This window comes from Schistocerca piceifrons, chromosome 1, assembly GCF_021461385.2.
Source record: "Schistocerca piceifrons isolate TAMUIC-IGC-003096 chromosome 1, iqSchPice1.1, whole genome shotgun sequence".
Taxonomy (NCBI): Eukaryota; Metazoa; Arthropoda; class Insecta; order Orthoptera; family Acrididae; genus Schistocerca; species Schistocerca piceifrons.
Window position 1 is genome coordinate 1,089,394,689 of NC_060138.1, and position 20,018 is coordinate 1,089,414,706.

Sequence of the window (20,018 nt, forward strand, 5' to 3'; positions counted from 1 at the left end):
AACACCTTTTCGCCTTTTTTCATTCCAGATCTCCTGTTTCTTTCCGGTTCACCTTTATCTCTCCCCATATATTTTTATTTTCATTTTCATTTCACCTCATGTTAACACTTTCCACCTTCTAATACCATGTCACCCTCACAACACCCCCACAATGACCCCATTAAGTTTTATTTACATTCCCTCCGCAAACATGCCTTCGCCCTAGCCAGATTACACTCCCATATTCTATTTTCTCAGGCTTGTCTGACATTTGGCATCACCCCCAAAGGCCTTACACTTAAAGTTCCCATCTCTGGCTGCAACCCTTCCTTCCATCAGTCCCTATACCAGTTCCAAACTGAACAATCCATTGCCCTCACCCACCTAATCCTTCACCTACACATCAACTCAGCCAATGAACACACCCGTCAACTCCTATCCTTAATAAAAGTCCTTAATCTTTCCTCTCCCACATCCACACCGGCTGTCCAGAGCATCCTCCTACAGGCCAACCGTAAATTAGAACAGCATGCCACCCTCCACCTCAAAAAACTATCCAATCTCCTGGTTTCCCACCTCCGGAAAGGCAACTCACTCACCCTTCACAACCTTTCCAGCAAACCTCAACCTCCTCTCATTGCACACAAACCCAGTCTCTCCCATCTACTCAATCTCCCACTTCCAGCTCCACTCCCTCCAAAACCTCAAAATTCCGATCAACACAATCTGGAACCACAACACCCTAATTCAGTAGTTAACCTTTCCTCCAAACCTCTCTCCCAATCCGAAACCTCTGTCCTATCCAAAGGCCTCACCTTCAGCCCCACTCCCAGATTCAACCAAACAGCCCTCATCAAAGATTTACTGTCCTACACTCGTACTCTCTGCTGGAAGTATCACTTTGCCACGAAGAAAAATGATCCTAATCCTACTCCTAATGATCCGACTCCTCAAGACACCATCCAAATTGAACCCTGCCTGGAACAGTTCCGTCCTCCGTCACAGCGGGACCCACCTCCTCTTCCTCAAAATCACCCTCTCCAAACCTTCCAGGAATATCTGACTTCCAGCCTTGCATCTCAATCCTTCTTAAAAAACCTTAATCCTACACCCAACATCACCACTGCTGAAGCCCAGGCTATCCGTGATCTGAAGGCTGACCGATCCATCATCATTCTTCCGGCAGACAAGGGTTCCACGACCGTGGTACTTGATCGTCGGGAGTATGTGGCTGAGGGACTGCGTCAGCTTTCAGACAACACCACATACAAAGTTTGCCAAGGTAACCCCATTCCCGATGTCCAGGCGGAGCTTCAAGGAATCCTCAGAACCTTAGGCCCCCTGCAAAACCTTTCACCTGACTCCATCAACCTCCTGACCCCACCGACACCCCGCACCCCTACCTTCTACCTTCTTCCTAAAATCCACAAACCCAATCATCCCGGCCGCCCCATTGTAGCTGGTTACCAAGCCCCCACAGAACGTATCTCTGCCTACGTAGATCAACACCTTCAACCCATTACATGCAGTCTCCCATCCTTCATCAAGGACACCAACCACTTCCTTGAACGCCTGGAATCCTTACCCAATCTGTTACCCCCGGAAACCATCCTTGTAACCATTGATGCCACGTCCTTATACACAAATATTCCGCACGTCCAGGGCCTCGCTGCGATGGAGCATTTCCTTTCACGCCGATCACCTGCCACCCTACCTAAAACCTCTTTCCTCATCACCTTAGCCAGCTTCATCCTGACCCACAACTTCTTCACTTTTGAAGGCCAGACATACCAACAATTAAAGGGAACAGCCATGGGTACCAGGATGGCCCCCTCGTACGCCAACCTATTCATGGGTCGCTTAGAGGAAGCCTTCTTGGTTACCCAAGTCTGCCAACCCAAAGTTTGGTACAGATTTATTGATGACATCTTCATGATCTGGACTCACAGTGAAGAAGAACTCCAGAATTTCCTCTCCAACCTCAACTCCTTTGGCTCCATCAGTTTCACCTGGTCCTACTCCAAATCCCATGCCACTTTCCTTGACGTTGACCTCCACCTGTCCAATGGCCAACTTCACACGTCTGTCCACATCAAACCCACCAACAAGCAACAGTACCTCCATTATGACAGCTGCCACCCATTCCACATCAAACGGTCCCTTCCCTACAGCCTAGGTCTTCGTGGCAAACGAATCTGCTCCAGTCCGGAATCCCTGAATCATTACACCAACAACCTGAAAACAGCTTTCGCATCCCGCAACTACCCTCCCGACCTGGTACAGAAGCAAATAACCAGAGCCACTTCCTCGTCCCCTCAAACCCAGAATCCCCCACAGAAGAACCACAAAAGTGCCCCACTTGTGACAGGATACTTTCCGGGACTGGACCAGACTCTGAATGTGGCTCTCCAGCAGGGATACGACTTCCTCAAATCCTGCCCTGAAATGAGATCCATCCTTCATGAAATCCTCCCCACTCCGCCAAGAGTGTCTTTCCGCCGTCCACCTAACCTTCGTAACCTGTTAGTTCATCCCTATGAAATCCCCAAACCACCTTCCCTACCCTCTGGCTCCTATCCTTGTAACCGCCCCCGGTGTATAACCTGTCCCATGCACCCTCCCACCACTACCTACTCCAGTCCTGTAACCCGGAAGGTGTACACGATCAAAGGCAGAGCCACGTGTGAAAGCACCCACGTGATTTACCAACTGACCTGTCTACACTGTGACGCATTCTATGTGGGAATGACCAGCAACAAACTGTCCATTCGCATGAATGGACACAGGCAGACAGTGTTTGTTGGTAATGAGGATCACCCTGTGGCTAAACATGCCTTGGTGCACGGCCAGCACATCTTGGCACAGTGTTACACCGTCCGGGTTATCTGGATACTTCCCACCAACACCAACCTATCCGAACTCCGGAGATGGGAACTTGCCCTTCAGTATATCCTCTCTTCTCGTCATCCGCCAGGCCTCAATCTCCGCTAATTTCAAGTTGCCGCCACTCATACCTCACCTGTCTTTCAACAACTTCTTTGCCTCTACACTTCTGCCTCGACTGACATCTCTGCCCAAACTCTTTGTCTTTAAATATGTCTGCTTGTGTCTGTATGTGTGGATGGATATGTGCGTGTGTGCGAGTGTATACCTGTCCTTTTTTCCCCCTAAGGTAAGTCTTTCCGCTCCCGGGATTGGAATGACTCCTTACCCTCTCCTTTAAAACCCACTTCCTTTCGTCTTCCCCTCTCCTTCCCTCTTTCCTGATGAGGCAACAATTTGTTGCGAAAGCTTGAATTTTGTGTGTATGTTTGTGTTTGTTTGTGTGTCTATCGACCTGCCAGCGTTTTTGTTCGGTAAGTCACCTCATCTTTGTATTTAATATAATTTTTCCCACGTGGAATGTTTCCTTCCATTATATATATATATATATATATTGTTATTACTTCAACTTGCTTAATATTTTAACAGTGTGGGCCTACTTAGCTGTTTCTTCACTTTTCAGGGAAATAAACACTTTGTTAAAAATGCAGAACCTTGCATCACCAAAACTTAATATGAAAATCTAAAGCCTCAGACCTTGGAAATGACAAAAAGTCACTGGAGCATGCTATAGTTAGTACCATAAGTTAGCAAATACAAAGCAGCTGTTGATATATATTGTTTATTCCGTATGAGAAGTGACCTGCAGCAATAATAGTATCATCAACATACACACCTCACTTCTTGGAAACTCTGCTGTTAACATTAATGGAGTCTGACCATACTTGTCTCTGCAGTCAACAGGGAGACATTTCTGATCTAGTAGATATTTCACCATTTGAGCATCCCCAAGTTCAGCAGCATGATGAAGAACAGTTTTTCCTTGGAGGTCCTGAGAGTCAATTGGAATACCTGACTGCTGCAGAATTTTAAAAGTTTCTAGGGACTGAGAGCGAGAAGCAAGGTGCAGTGCCGTCTCACCCATAAAATTTCTAGCCTGGAGATCAGCTCCAGATGAGACCAGGTACTGCAAAACCTGTATGCAAAAAGTACTGTTTCACTTATGAATTAGGTAGAGGTCACATGATATTTTTATCTAAAAAATAACTATAACACAAACAAACTATAAGATTCTGGACAAAATTTTTGTTAAGTTGTGATTCCGTTTTTCCAATAATATTTATAATTGAATTAAACCTAAGGTGACTGTTCTAATCATAACATAATATGTCAAAAGTGATAGCAATCAACCAATAAACTGAAAATAGGAGTGTACTATTAAAAATATTTTCACATAATATTTTAAGTTAGTCTCTCTGTGCAATATATTTTACAATAATAGAAAATTACTAATGAACAGAATAAATTGGTTTAGATAATGTTCTTACATATTAATGTGCAGTCTCTTAAAAACAAAGTTAATGAACTTCAGTATTGGCTTGAAAATCTAAACTGCACTGTTATTTCAATAAATTAACACTGGCTTAGCAATGAGGAATTAAAATTAAGTGTACCATTTGGATATGAATTGGCAAGCAGCTACTGTAGAACAAGTATTAAGCATGGTGGTGTATCTGTGTATGTTAAAAATAGTGTGAACCTAATCTATGAAGTTATAGATGTAAGTGGATTGTGCATAGAAGCAAAATCTGAAGCTGCAGCCATAACGTTGCCAAACCAGTAAATTATAATAGCATCAGTACCCAACCCTCCCCCCCCCCCCCCCTCCCTCCCAAAAAAACACAATGAAGATCTGTTTGTGGAGCTTCTGGAGAAACTGATACTCTTGCTACACATATGTCTGCTTGTGTCTGTATATGTGTGGATGGATATGTGTGTGTGTGCGAGTGTATACCCGTCCTTTTTTCCCCACAAGGTAAGTCTTTCCGCTCCCGGGATTGGAATGACTCCTTACCCTCTCCTTTAAAACCCACATCCTTTCGTCTTTCCCTCTCCTTCCCTCTTTCCTGACGAAGCAACCGTTGGTTGCAAAAGCTAGAATTTTGTGTGTATGTATGTGTCTGTTTGTGTTTCTATCGACCTGCCGGCGCTTTCGTATGGTAAGTCACATCATCTTTGTTTTTAAATATATTTTTCCCGCGTGGAATGTTTCCCTATTATTTTCACTGAGTTTGATAGAAATACAGTCTTTGTGCGCTCTCGGTTGCCCTGTTTCCCTTATAACAATATTCCAAATTGTTTAATTTTGTTATCAGAGGTGCTAATCTCAGACATAATGTACATACTTCTGGACTTTTTAATAACTTTTCTTAATACAGTGTAGTAGTTTTTTTAGTGTTTGACTGTTTCTGTATCATTATTCTTTATAGCTATAAGATACATTTCCCTTTCCTGTTTATAAGATATTTGTATCCCTTTATTAAGCCATGGTCTTTTAGATGGTTTCTTATAATTATGTTTTTCTTAGAGAAACTGTTTTCAGATGTACTCACAAAGGTATCACAAAATACGTTAAATTTTAAATTAGCATCAAGTTCCCCCTACACCTTGTAACACCACAGTTAAGATCCTAAATATTTTTTTCTGATTAATTATGCCTTATATAAAGTATGTTTTCTTCAGTACGTAATCTTTGATATGCTGTTAAAATGTAGAATGATATTCACTGTATTTTCTCTTGACTGTTAAATACTTTTCATCATTTGGAGGAGGAAGACTTTGATTATATGTATTTTTTTGTTGATTTACTAATATGTGTAAATGAAAGGATTTTGTGAAAGGTATTGATATACAACTATGTATATGCTTATTAACACTTAGAACTTTTTAATTGTATAAATGAAAACTTGGTAAGCTTCCCCTCTGGAATGAAAGTGAGTTAGCACATGCAAAATGAGGTTGGTGCAAGGGAAAAGGTGGAACAATACAGTCAGAGACTAGCAACCAAACAGTCGGCAGCTAGTAATTTGAAGGTGCATTGTGCAGGTGCTGAGTGAGGCGTTCAGTGCTTGGAGATTTTATGGAGAAGCCTCGGGTGGATGAATGGCTCTAATACATTGCTCTGTTGCTGGAAAATACCATAAAAGCTGATGATCATCACCAAGAAGAAAATAACAGAGCACATCACTTCCAATGGAAAGTCCACCTGTTTTTATGTACTTGCCACCAGCCTTGCACAACCACTTCATCAGAGAGGAGGAAAGGCACATCTAGTACGTGAAAATATAAGCTAATTCATGTTAAATTCATGTACCTAATTTGAATTGTTTCCTATCATGATACCTCTTAGGATCCTCTCCTTTTGAACAATGATTTCGAAGTGCCCTGAGTATGAGAACTGATAATCAAAAACAAGTGTTTGATTACTTTTGCTTGAAATTGAGTGCAAAAAGTTGCCTAAAATTACTGCAGATTTTGTTGAAGTTGAAGGAGGAAGTAAGTTTTGCTTTCATGAAAGCCTCCGTAGTAATTGAACTGCTTCAGTTTAAAGTTTTTGTGGTTTTAATGATTATTTGCTTAAATGCTGGCTATCAATGATTGTGCTGATGACAAACAGTTAACAAGTTATGTTGAAGTTAGTTAAAGTAAATGTTTTCAAAAGTAGATTTGAAATTCAGTATCTGGCAAAACTATTTACTGCATTAACTGTTGAAAAGGCATATAAGGTGAGTCAAATTTATGAAAGAGTGTTACCAAAGTTTACTGATTTTAATTTGCTTCAGAAAGTGTGTCCAGTTAGTTTTATAATAGCAGTCAATATTAAGGGCTTTCCCCACTGAAAGTTGTTCAAAATGCTTAAGTTACTAGATTAATCAATATACCAACTGCTTTTAAAGTTTATGTTGAGTTTTGTGCACATTGTGTGATAAAAAGTGTAATATCAGATTGGAAGCCCCCTACTTAGTGTTTTTATTACTGAAGGTAAATCTACTATGAGTGTCCTTGTTCACAAAAACAGTTACAACATTTCTTACTGAGGAATTGTGAATCTTAATGCAAGTGAATTTTAATTAAATTTGTGCTGTGTAGGAAATGTCTGATGAAATAAGACTAGGCCCATGTCCATTTCTAGTTTAGTAATGAATTGCAATTGCTGTGATGATGAAATAATTCAGGTTTGGCAAAGTATTTACTGTTGATGAGTGTTAAAGTGTCATTTGTGTTTGTGAGATCTTGAATATCTCACAATAACTGCTTTTATCCACTATAACATTTTTCTGCTTGTGATAGCATTCATTGCACTTTCGTAGGAAAGGAGACTGGAATAGAAGGGAGAACCAACAGAGGTACTCAAAGTACCTTTTGCCACACACTGTCAGGTGGCTTGTGGAGTATGGATGTAGATGTAGATATAGATGCAGGTGGTGTTTTTCCACCAAAACTATTTACTTTCCTTTAAAAGAAATGTTTCACATTTCTATGCCTACTTAGGCTGGTGACCATATTCCTTTTCATTTGAATAAATTTAATTAGTTAAAAAAATTATCTAAATTTGATCTGACACTTTCTGTTGTTTTACATAACTTTAATTTCAAGTCTGATAAGCAAAAATCCTTTAGGCATTTCATGGTTAAATTTGTAAAAATCCTCCCAGAGGGTAACATTATACTGTATGCAAATAACAAACTTGCATATTATGTAGATGCTGACATAGCAAAATGGTGCAGTGATAGTGTTATAACCTCATCCCAGTCTAACTGTTGCAAGCTTTTGAAGTGTTGGCAGAAGAGCCAACACTGTGTTGCTAGAGGAGGCCGAAATGCACGCTTCTAAGCTCACGCAGATTGGCGTGAGGTCTGGAACAGTTAAAGGATTTGAGTCTAGCAAATAAAGTACGTAGCTGTTGGAATACTTAACTTTAATCTACAATTGCAGAACATCTCTCATTGCTGTACAAGCTTCACAATATTAATTATCAAATGCTATGGCGCCTTGCTAGGTCGTAGCAATTGACATAGCTGAAGGCTATGCTAACTATCGTCTCGGCAAATGAGAGCGTAGTTGTCCGTGATCCATCTTTGGCTAAGTCGGCTGTACAACTGGGGTGAGTGCTAGTAAGTCTCTCTAGACCTGCCGTGTGGCGGCGCTCGGTCTGCAATCACTGACAGTGGTGACACACGGGTCCGGCGTATACTAATGGACCGCGGCCGTGGCGGTGACACCAGAGCTTTCCTTAAAATTTCCAATTGTTATATCATTAACTGAACGCACTATTTTGAAGGACTGTTTCACATTTCTGTATGGAACTATTTCATATGCCGTAACTAGCTTTGCATCATGACCAGACTGACCATTCTTAACAGGAAAAGTTTTTGTTTGATTAAATGTATCTTTGTCTATAAAAACATTATTTATCAGTGCGCTGCTTTCCTGTACTGCCTGAGTAGGAAAACCAAATTGGTGTCAAATTAAAAAAGCAAGTAACACTTCAAGGTCAAGGTTTCCATCAGAACCTTTCAGAAAATCTACATTTAAATCCCCACAAACAATAATTTACTCCCCTCCCTCTGACAGATATCACAACAAAGAATGCAAGTTTTTCAAAAATAGCTGAATATTTTCTAATGGGGACCTATACACAGCTACAATTATAAAAGTACCATTATTTAGTTTAAGATCACGTTCATATGCTTCTCTATGTTGCTCTACTCAAAATTTTTTTTTATTTTCTAAATTTTTCACACTATGATAAATTTTAACATATATGGCGACTCCTCCCCTCTCCATAGTGTCTCTACTTACACATGTTGAAGGCCTGTATCCACATACATTTACCTTTTCCACATTTGTGACTACATAATATTCAAACAGGTATAGTACATCCACTCCACCCTCAGTTTCTAAATCTTTTAGAATCTTATTTTTCACTGTGCATTTATGAGAACTTTATGACATATTAACATTGTCCTTTATTGTAATTTTATGAAAATCTTGTGATATTTTAACATGTCTAGAATCTTCCTGTCTGTGCTTCTCATTAAGCTTAATTTAATTCTATGTTGAATCATTGGAGACTGATCTTAGCCTAAAAAAGAGGTACTCCAATAATGAGTTTCAGTGTCCCCCCACCCCCACCCCCTTAAAGATTTTCCTATCATCTCAGCCAGTTTTCTCTGAAACGATACAAGGCTTATTCACTTCCACAATCTTGACCAATGCAATATTAGCCATATTCTAGAGATTTGTAATTTCAGTAAAGATGCCATCAGTATTGTTGTAATAATTATATTTTTCAAGCTTGGGTCCACAGCCACATTCAGTTTCAGGAAAATACCTTCACTCGAGAAATTGCTGCAATATATGGTAATGTTAACAAAATATGTACAAATGGATGGCCATTTCTGTGAGAGAATGAATTGTTGTTGTTAGTTTCCAGTGTTGTCCAAATGGAATGAAGACTGTTCCATATGGCCAAGCCATACCCACCCATTTCTCTGCCACCTTTGCGCCAAGTTACTTCACGATAACAACTATGTGAACTCAGATGATGAATACAAAAAGAAGAAAATTCATTCATTCATTCATTCATTCACAAATTATGTTCTGTAAATCCCACCATGAAGTTAAGAATCTTCAGGGATCAGTAAGAAGTCTAGTTATACATTAACAGACAGAAGCAACCACTGCAAACTATAACTTTAAAGTATACAAACAACAAATTATTAACTCTACTGACCTACTCGCACTGACAACTTTCGTCATTTCTATGCATATTAGGATAAAAACAGCAGGACTGAAAAAAGACATTGCTACACTAACTTTACTCAGCTGCTGTTTTTATTTAATACTTGGAACAAAGCGTTTAGAAGTTTACAAAGAACATAATCAGCTGTTTGTATACTGGCAGAGTAAACGCATGTTTAATATAAACATTAAAGTCATGTGAAATTTATTTTCCTGAGTCCAAATCGTCTGATAAATTTTAGGAATGGGAATTTACAATCTCCTGCCTGATGTTTGCTGGTAACCTATTATAAACTATAGCAACAAAAATGTAAAATTCCTTTCTAACCCTACACAGTAAAGTGTGGTCTACATGGAAGGTTCCCCCCCCCCCCCCCCCCCCCCCCCCGTCTAGCATTGTGGTTTTGAATTACACAGTTCATAATTAATTCACTCTTGTCATTAACTACAAATCCACTTCATAGTGGTTGCAAAGTGTAGACATAGATACCATTACAAAGTATTGTCAGAATAATTGTAAGAATCCCTAGATCACTAAAGATATTACTGTAAGATGTGTTGTAGGTTTAATAAATTCACTTTATTGCAACATTTGAAACTATAGTTAAGGTGGCGGTGAGTGTAGATGTGGTAGTAAATCACTCCGTAAATTGCGAGTGTTTAGCGTCTTTAAGGTGCATATTATGTGACAAAATTGTGTCAAGTGGTATTAGAACATGCTCGGTGATGCATACATGGTATCACTCAGATTGCTTCACGAAAATAAATCAAGAAAACCTTTCATGTGCTTGTGGAACAAACTGTAATGGACGTTTGGCCGCAACTGAAATGTACCATGCAAATCGTGAACTTATAGTATTAGAAACACAGCAGAATGAACTAAAAGCAACAAGAGAACATGTTCAGTTGTTGGAAAAAATGGTTAAAAGCCTATCTGATCCACCACTTGAAGAACTCAGACAATTTCAGGAGCAAAATGAACCAAAGAAGTGTGCAAAACCTAAATCTGCTTCAAACGATTTTAAAGTTCCGTTAAGAAACAGATTTCGGTGCCTCATTACAGATTGTGAAGTTAATAATGACGATTCTGGCAACTTGTACCAAGATTATTTATCTGAATTGGTGGGTAGTAAACGCAAAATGTCAGAAAAACGTAACTGCCATGACGATGCAAATAAAATGACAAAAATAAACTTTAATAGGCCTACAGTTTTGCTTGCTGACAGCCACGGAAGAGGAGTTGCGGGTATTCTTTGCCTCCAGCAAGATCTCTCTGTTACAAGTGTTGTGAAACATGGAGTGGGTCTGACAGAAGTTTTAAAAGACTGTAAAAACTATAACTGCATGTCCCAAAGTGAATGTAGAGTAATAATGGGCAGCACAAAATATGTGTATAAGAATGAACTAATAGCGGCAAACAGTTTGTTAAGAAATGCGCTATGTACCTTAGTGAATCAAAACGTGACCAAGGTAGGCATACCACACATGTATGATCTTACTGAATCGTCTTGTGTGAACAGAGAGATCCAAAAAGCAAACAGGATGTACAAAAAGATCTGCAAGGCCACTACAAATGTGTTTTCCTTAATATTGATGACCTGGAGAGAAAGCACTTCACTACACATGGAATGCATTTAAATAAATGGGGCAAACTGCTACTCAGCCACAAGATCAAGGCATTAGTGTAAAGTGTTTCTACTAGAAGTTAAAAATGTAATCCAATCCCATTGCCGATGGTGAAGGAGAGCTGCAATATATCATGCCTGCCAACTACTTCAGCTGTTGCAGTAACACAACTTGAAGAAACATTGATTACAGAGGAACGTGTTGGGTGAGAAGCAGGTATATTAACAGCTACAACAGTTGGAACAACACAGTAAGGAACAGAGAAAACAGAAACAGCAAGGGCGGTAGCATACTCAGCTACAAAAACTATTGCTCCATTAAGTGCTACAAGTATCCATTCTGCAGCAACATCTGAACTACCCACAAGAGGAACCCAGTCATCGAGATCAAGACATGAACATGAAGAAGGGAAGAGAGTTCAACAAGCAGTAGCAGTGTCAAGTGTTGTGGGTAAGCGAAAAACAGTTCCTCCTCTCCGTCTAAATGATTTTTTACTCAAAGTCAGCAAGGAGAAGAAGCTCATAAGGTAGATAGTGCAGGAGATTTAATAGCCCCTCACCATAATGGTACATCTGTGAGGAAAGACAAGCTTGATCTTAAAATATACTATCTTAACATTCAGGGAGTGAGGGATAAGTAACTTATTGTCAATAATCTTTGAACAGAAAATGGGTTTGATATTTTGTGTCTGAGTGAGCACTGGGCTACTGAGAGTGACCTAACATTTGTTAAATTTGATAATTATAATATAGCCAATAGCTACTGCAGAAAATTGCATTTAAGAGGTTGTGTAGCAAATCTATGTTAACAAGTCACTTAGATGTTCAATCAATAGATTTGATCTAGATTTTTTGTGTGGCAAACTGAACTTGGAAGCAGCTGGTGTAGTTTTCGACAGTTTTAAGTTATTGGTAATATCCCTGTACAGATCACCTAAGGGCATCATCAGTGTATGTCTAGAGAAACTGGACCAGCTGTTACATGTACTTGGCAAAACTAGATGGATAACTTGTGATATTGTAATAGGTGGTGATCTGAATTCTGAATTTGATGTAACAACACATAACTGTAGTGTCACTGAACTTCAAAAACTACTAAGATAATCCAACTTACACTGTGTCAATAACAGGCCTACAAGAGACCTGTCTTGACAATATTTTTGTGAATTTTAAAACAACAGATGAATCATGTGATGTGTCAGAGTTTGCATTTTCTGATCATAGTTCTGTAACCTTAAATTATAGAAGTAGGTTCCCTCCTGATAAGACTAGTATAACTAAGCCTGTCCCAAAAATTGTGATCACCAGACCTGTCTCAGATGAAAAAATTCATAGATTTTATAATTCCCTTGCTGACAGAGACTGGTTTGGCCAGTGTTATGGAGACACACCCTATACTTTAAGTAACAATTTGCCAGAAAATATATTATTTGATAGGTTTTTGAAAGTATTTTTGGCACACTTTAATAATTGCATTCCAACAAAGAAATTTGAAGTAGGCTTAACTGATTGAGTCCTGAAAACCAAAGTTCCAAAAAGACAAAATATGTGGTATACAGAAAATCTGATCACTTTGAAAAACCAAGTTATGTTGTTGCACAATGTTTATTGTAGATTGAAGACTAATCAAGCTAAACTAGCCAATGCTACATGTAGGAATGAATATAAAAAAGTGATCGTAGAAGCCAAAAAAGCACACAATCTCAGAAGTATTGAGAAATCCACCAACAAGCGCAAAGCTGCTTGGAAGCTAATAAATAGTGTCGCTCAAGATGACAGAAATGTTACAATTAATATCTCTCCCCAAAAACTCAATGATTATTTTGTTAAATTAGTTGAAGAAGTAGGAACTAGTATTGCTAAACTCAAAATCAGTTCATCACAGTTACTGTCAAAAAATAGTTGTAGATCATCAACAACTACAAGTATCTTCAGTTTCTGTGAAGTCTCACCAGATTTTTTATTAAGAATAGTGAAACAGTTAAAATCAACAGACAGTCTATACATATATGACTTATCCTGTAACATACTGAAGAAAGTCATAGGCAGTATAGTGTACCCCTTAACACATTGTATAGACAAAAGTCTAGCTGAAGGATATTTTCCTGATGAGCTTAAACTGTCTAGGGCAGTTCCAGTTTACAAAAGAGGGGATAAAGACTCTGCCATAAGTTACCAGCCAATTTCCATAGTCCCATCTTTTTTGAAAGTTCTGGAATGCACAATTTACAAACAATTATCTGATTACTTTGATAATATAGGAATTATTAGTGGATCTCAATATGGTTTTAGGAAAAACATGTCAACAATTGATGCAATAGATGCTGTTGTAAAATGCATCCATCAAGTATTTAAGGATAAAGACTTTGCTCAAGTCACTTTTTGTGACCTAAGCAAAGTCTTTGAATGTGTAGAACATACACTACTACTTGAAAAATTGATCTTCTATGGTGTTAGAGGTAATAGCCTTAAACTATTACGATCATTTCTACAAAACCATGAGCAAGCTGTCTGTGTTGGCAAAGAATTGTCCAGTGTAGAACTAGTTAAGGTAGGTGTCCCACAGAGATCTGTACTGGGCCCTTTCCTGTTCCTAATAATGATTAACAACCTGTCGTCATGTATTAAATCAAAAACTGTACTATATGCAGATGATACAACTTTTCTGAACAGCAGTAATGAGCCCAACAGGCCTTAAAACTTGTGTTACAGAGACAATTGCTCAAGCATCATACTGGTTTAAAGCAAATGGATTTTTGCTTAGTGAAAATAAAACTCAGCAGATAGTATTTAGTCCAAAATACAAGCTACCATCTGATGATCCCAGTTACATTAAGCTGTTAGGGCTATATTTGGATGACAAATTATCTTGGGGTCAACATGTCAAGTATCTTAGTGGTAAGTTGTCTAGGGCAATCTATCTGTTAAGGCGACTAATGGATTTTGTACCTAAAAATTATGTTAGAATATCCTATCTCTCATTCTTCCAAAGCATAATAACCTATGGTATCATTTTGCAGGGAAACTCCAGTTGTGTGCGTGACATCCTTCTGCTGCAGAAGAAAGCTATTAGGGTAATTACAAGCTCATCATATAAGGCACACTGTTTTCTGAGCAAAAAATTATGACAGTAGTAAACCTATATGTATACTATGTCTTAATCTACACAAAAAAGTAGCTACCCAAAGCTAAATGCAGAGAAAATATACATTGCTACAACACTAGGATTAATAGATTTATTTATACTCCATTTCACAGACTCTCAAAATCACTGAACAGTTATGAACTAATGTGACACAAATTATTTAATAAACTTCCACTAGTTATGCAAGATTTACCAGAGAAACCATTCAAACAAGCACTGTATGACCGGTTAGTTGCCCACCCATTCTAAGACATAAAGGATTTCAACAATTGTAATATTATACTGCAATAACAAATTGATTACTCTTTTGCAACAGGAATTATATAGTAATGTAAGTATGACTTTGTAGAATTTCACCAACCGTAATATTACCCTGTAATAACAAACTTATTGTTCTATTGCAACATGAATTATATTGTATTATATGTATTACCTTGTCAATTGTAATATTATACTGTAATAACAAATATATTGCTCTTTTGCAACAGGAATTATATTGTGTTATAAATATGACTTTATAGGACTTCATCAATTGTAATATTACACTGTAATAACAAACCTATTGTATTGCAACATGAATTATATTGTATTACATGTATGACATTGTCTATTGCCTTAATGAACTAATGACAATAAAATTATTCTACTCTATTCTATTCTATTTTATCCCATAACTCATTTGAAAATTTTTTAGATGGACAATCAAACAACAGAATGATTATAAGACAAGAACAAGCAAAAATCAAAGAGAGATTGTGTCAAAGATAATCACTTGACATTGCACTTCACCTCCAACCCTTTAATGTCAACAATATTTCCTTTTAAATCAGACATTTCATCTGGATGAGGTCACAACATATCTTGTGCAGGCTGTTGCTGAGTCATCAGAGGTAGCCTCCAACATCTACTGCAGCTTATCCATGGTGAGCCGCAGAGCAGCTGGTGTTTTTGTAGAGTCCATGGTTGGAGTGTCTGTGGATGAGTCTGTACCAGTGTAGGGAGTTCTGAAAGCTGATGTGAGCCTGTTGGTGGTAATGGTGTTTGGTGTACCCATCATGTTGACATTGAACACATTTTTCTCTCTACCAATAATTCACACATCAAAAAAAAGTTTTGCATCACCCCAGTTCCCAGAACTCCTGAAGACATGTTGACTGTGGATATTGTATCACAGACACAGTTCCTTTGACTGTTCAGAGATGTCACTAAACCCACCCAAAGATGTAAACAACCATGCATGAGCAGCACCTATTAGACAGAGAGGGTCCAACAGCCGATCAGTTCCAGTCATTCCACCAGGAAGGAGGTACACGACACACGATTTCTGTAGCTCAACCATGCCTAGACTTTCAGTACCGCATTTTGATTGTGTCTACATTGATACTTTGTGCCAGGAAAGCCTCTCAACAAGGGAAGTGCCCAGGCACCTCATAGTGAACAAAGCGATGTTGCTCAGACATGGAGAAGATACAGAGAGACAGGCACTGTCGACGACATGCCTAGCTTAGGCTGCCCAAGGGCTACTACTGCAGTAGATGACCACTACCTACAGATTACAGCTCGGAGAAATCCTGACAGCAACACTACCATGTTGAATATTGCTTTTTCATGCAGTCACAGGGCATCAAGTTACGACTTAAACTGGGCACAATAGGCTGCATAATGCACAACTTCACTCCCGACGTCCATAGCAAGATCCATCTTTCCAACCATGACACCATGCAGTGTGGTACAGATGGGCTCAACAACATGCTGAATGGACTGCTCAGGATTGGCATCAGATTCTCTTCGCCAGTGAGTGTTGCATATGCCTTCAACCAGACAATTGTCGGAGACGTGTTTGGAGGCAACCCAGTCAGGCTGAACACCTCAGACACACTGTTCAGTGAGTGCAGTAAGGTGGAGGTTACCTACTGTTTTGGGGTGGCATTACGTGGGAACAACTTAAGCTGCTAGCGGTCATGCAAGGCACCGTAACGGGTGTATGATACATGAATGCCATCCTCCGAATGATAGTGCAACCATATTGACAGTATATTGGCGAGGCATTCGTCTTCATGGATAACAATTTGCACCCCCATCACGCACATCTTGTGAATGACTTCCTTCAGGATAATGACATCATTCAACTAGAATGACCAGCATGTTCTCCAGACGTGAACCTTATCAAACATGCACGGGATTGATTGAAAAGGGCTGTTTATGAACGACGTTACCCACCAACCACTCTGAGAGATGTATGTCGAATCACCTTTGAGGAGTGGGACAATCTGGACCAACAGTGCCTTGATGAACTTGTGGAGAGTATGCCACAATCAGTACAGACATGCATCAATGCAAGAGGACATGCTACTGAGTATTAGAGGTACCGGTGTGTACAGCAATCTGTACCACGAAATCTGAAGGTCTCACTGTATGGTGATACAACACGCAATGTGTGGTTTTCATTAGCAATAAAAAGGCAGAAATGATGTTTATGTTGATCTCTATTCCAATTTTCTGTACAGGTTCCAGAACTCTCAGAACCGAGGTGATGCAAAACTTTTTTTGTTGTGTTATGATATGGTCCATTGTAAGATGGCTGCAGTGGCTTATGCACTGCATCATGCCACAAAAAAACATAATCACATCTCAGCAGCTCATCAGAAACAAAGGGGTCACAGGTCTGCTGTCTTTTGGAGCAATGGGACATAGCTGCTGGATTTGTGCACATGGCATGTGTATGAAGTTTGACAGTTCAGAGTGATCATTTGACATGTATTGAAGAACTTGTTGGGCACTTCTATAGGCTATCCATATACATGGCCTTCACTCATGGCTTTCGGATCATCTTTCAGTGACACACGGAGGCGCATGAGGACAATGGCTATCTCTCTGTCAACCATTGCAATTAATGACACCAAAGAGACACTTTCAATTTCTGGTGCATTCACTCAGTTATGCCATTCAGTGCCAAGTGGTTAGCTGTGGTTCCAATATGCTTCATATCCAAAACAATGGTGAGGCCTTTGAACAGATATGACTTGAATTGTCTTCCTTGGTCCGCTGTAACTTTTAGTAGTATACCAAAATGGGCGGTCCATCAGCAGAAGAATGTGATCATGATGGTTTTGGCAGTAATGTCAGCCATAGGCAACACCTCCACACAGCATTTGAAATGATCAACGGCTGTAAGACAGCAGGTATACCCTTCTGACTGTGGGCGCAGTCCAGCAATGTCCAGATGCACATGCTCAAATCTTTATTTCAGTAGAATGAACATGCCAAGAGGTGCCCTGTCATGTCGCCCAACTTTTTACCATTTACAGGCCATACATTGGTGGACACATTCCTTACACTCTTTGTACATGTTGGCCAAACAGAAGCTCACTTCACCATGTTCATAGTGCCCCTACTCCAGGGTGCAACAGGTCATGTAAGGCAGTGACTGCCTGCTGCCAAAAGTCAGCAGTCACAAATGGTCACCGTTTGGTAATTGCGATGTCACAATACAGCAGCATGTTTGGCAAAGGTACTGTAGAATGATGTAACAGTAGGCCTGGTAGTTGTATCCAAAAGTCTTGCAGCTCACAGAGTGCTTGTTTCACTGCAGCAAGAGCTTCAAAATCAGCTATGTCAGTGATCGCTTTGATCTGACAGAGAGCGTCTCCTGGCACATTCAGGTCAGGTCTCCCTCAAAAAGAAATATGAGGGTGGCGAACTGCCTGATATTGTCTAGATGGTTCAGCTCATATGGTGATGCTTTCTCTGGACACTGGCAAAAAGTGTATGTCAGAGGCTTGTGGTCTGTGACAAGGATGAATTGCCGTCCCTGAAACATAATGGCAAATCTCCATACCGGAGGCACATGCCATGTACAGTTCACAATGATATGTGGACCCAATTATGCTGTGATGGTGATAAATTTTGTTTGAGAAAGGACAAGGGCTGCCAGTGTCCCCGTACTTGCTGTTGCAGAGCACAGATAGCAGTGGCAATATGTCAACCATTAGGGTGAGAGATGCCTGTGGAACTGGGTGTGCTAACAGAGTAGCTTCTGTGATGGCAGTCTTCACATTGTAAATGCCAACTTGGCCTCATTATTCCATGGCAGTTTGCCCTTTGGCCTCTGTGCACCATGCAAGAATTCATTCAATGGTGCAGCCAGGAGGACATGGTCGGAACAAAGAACAATAGAAATTGGTGATGCAAAGAAATTGTCATAGTTCTCTAACTGTCTTAGGATGGACAAAATTAACTAAAAGTTTGACTTTCTGCTGTGGCCTTGAGCATTGATAGTGTAGCCTAGGAATTGAACCTCTGCTGCTCCAAAAATGCACTTTGACGGGTTCATAAGCAGACTATGTGCATGAAGATGAGTGAAAATTTGCCGTAAGTATGACAGGTGTTCTGCCTCAGAGCCTGACATGACCAAAACATCATTAATGTACACATTTAAAAAAATCTAGGTTATTTGTAATGTCAATCATTAATTGTTGGAACATTTGGGCAGCATTCCAAAGCTCAAAAGGCATTCCAGTGAATTCAAACAATCCAAATGGTGTGCAGACAGCACTCTTAGCAATGTTGTCTGGTTCCACAAGTATTTGGTAAAATGCACATAGTAAAACCAGGATAGTTAGAATGCACTTAGCAAGGACGTTGAATGTAAAATCTTACATCTGCAATATTGGATATGTAGTGTCCTGCGGTCAGCAGGAAAGAACTAATGATCAAGTTTGAACACACCTTATCATAACTAAAATGCCTTCTTGGCATGCACTAAATTCCAAATGCAAGAACAACAAGAGGCACAACAATTCTTGTGGTGGCAGACCTGGATAATAAGACAAGACAGTGAAAATAAAATAATAACCAAAACACTACTCTACACAATTACAAAGATACAACTTTCTACTGAAGGCTACAGCAAGTGTCTACTATGGCAGAGCCAGTGTAGGTATTTGCCGGAGCTGTCCTAGCTGTAGGTACACACTGCCGTTCTGACTCTGCTGGCATGCTTATAACGCCAATTTGGTGGAGTGCTGCACATAGTCACATTAGTTCTAATTGGTGGATCTCTGTCTCATGGCTTTTCATGGAGTAGTTCCACGTTTATGTGGAAAGTCTGTTGTTGTTTACATCCACTGGCAATGTTTTGATCCGAGCTCTTCAAAGGAGGCCAGCAGCCCCCCCCCCCCCCCCCTTGTTTGTTTGTTGTGTGGGCCCTCTAACTGATAAGAGGCCACTACAACTTTACACCAGTGAGGGATGGTTCTGACTTTGAGCTATCTGTAATCTCCACATGGGCAGTATCCATTATTCTTCTTTGTTACCGCATGCAGTGGAGATGCCCAACTACTGCCCGAAGGGTGCCATATTCCCTGTGTGGGCACAAACAAGAAATCCTGCTTTGCTACCTTCAGTTTCTCCAGTGTCAGGTGGAATGATCAAACAGGAAGTGGTGGTCCTGGTGTGATTAATAAATATTGTACAGTTGAGTGCTACACAGGTGCTAGCATGGGCATCTGGTGTGTGAACTCCAGGGTCTGCTTGAAGATCTCTATTAAGAGAGAGTCACTGATTATCATCCACACTGCAGTGTCATCCGCATGACATACTCACCCTTGGTTTATCAGATTGATAGTGGTATCAAGGAGGCA

General features: G+C 39.8%; 1 protein-coding gene across 1 annotated transcript in view; it reads right to left on the reverse strand.

Moving 5' to 3' along the window:
* The window catches only part of LOC124798157 (serine/threonine-protein phosphatase 6 regulatory ankyrin repeat subunit C-like), a 281,321-nt gene that overhangs the window by 209,706 nt on the left and 51,597 nt on the right, over nt 1-20,018 (reverse strand). Inside the window, exon 4 of the mRNA XM_047261442.1 lies at nt 3,698-3,997. Coding sequence (XP_047117398.1) covers nt 3,698-3,997 — 300 coding nt within the window. The remainder of the gene's footprint in view (nt 1-3,697; nt 3,998-20,018) is intronic.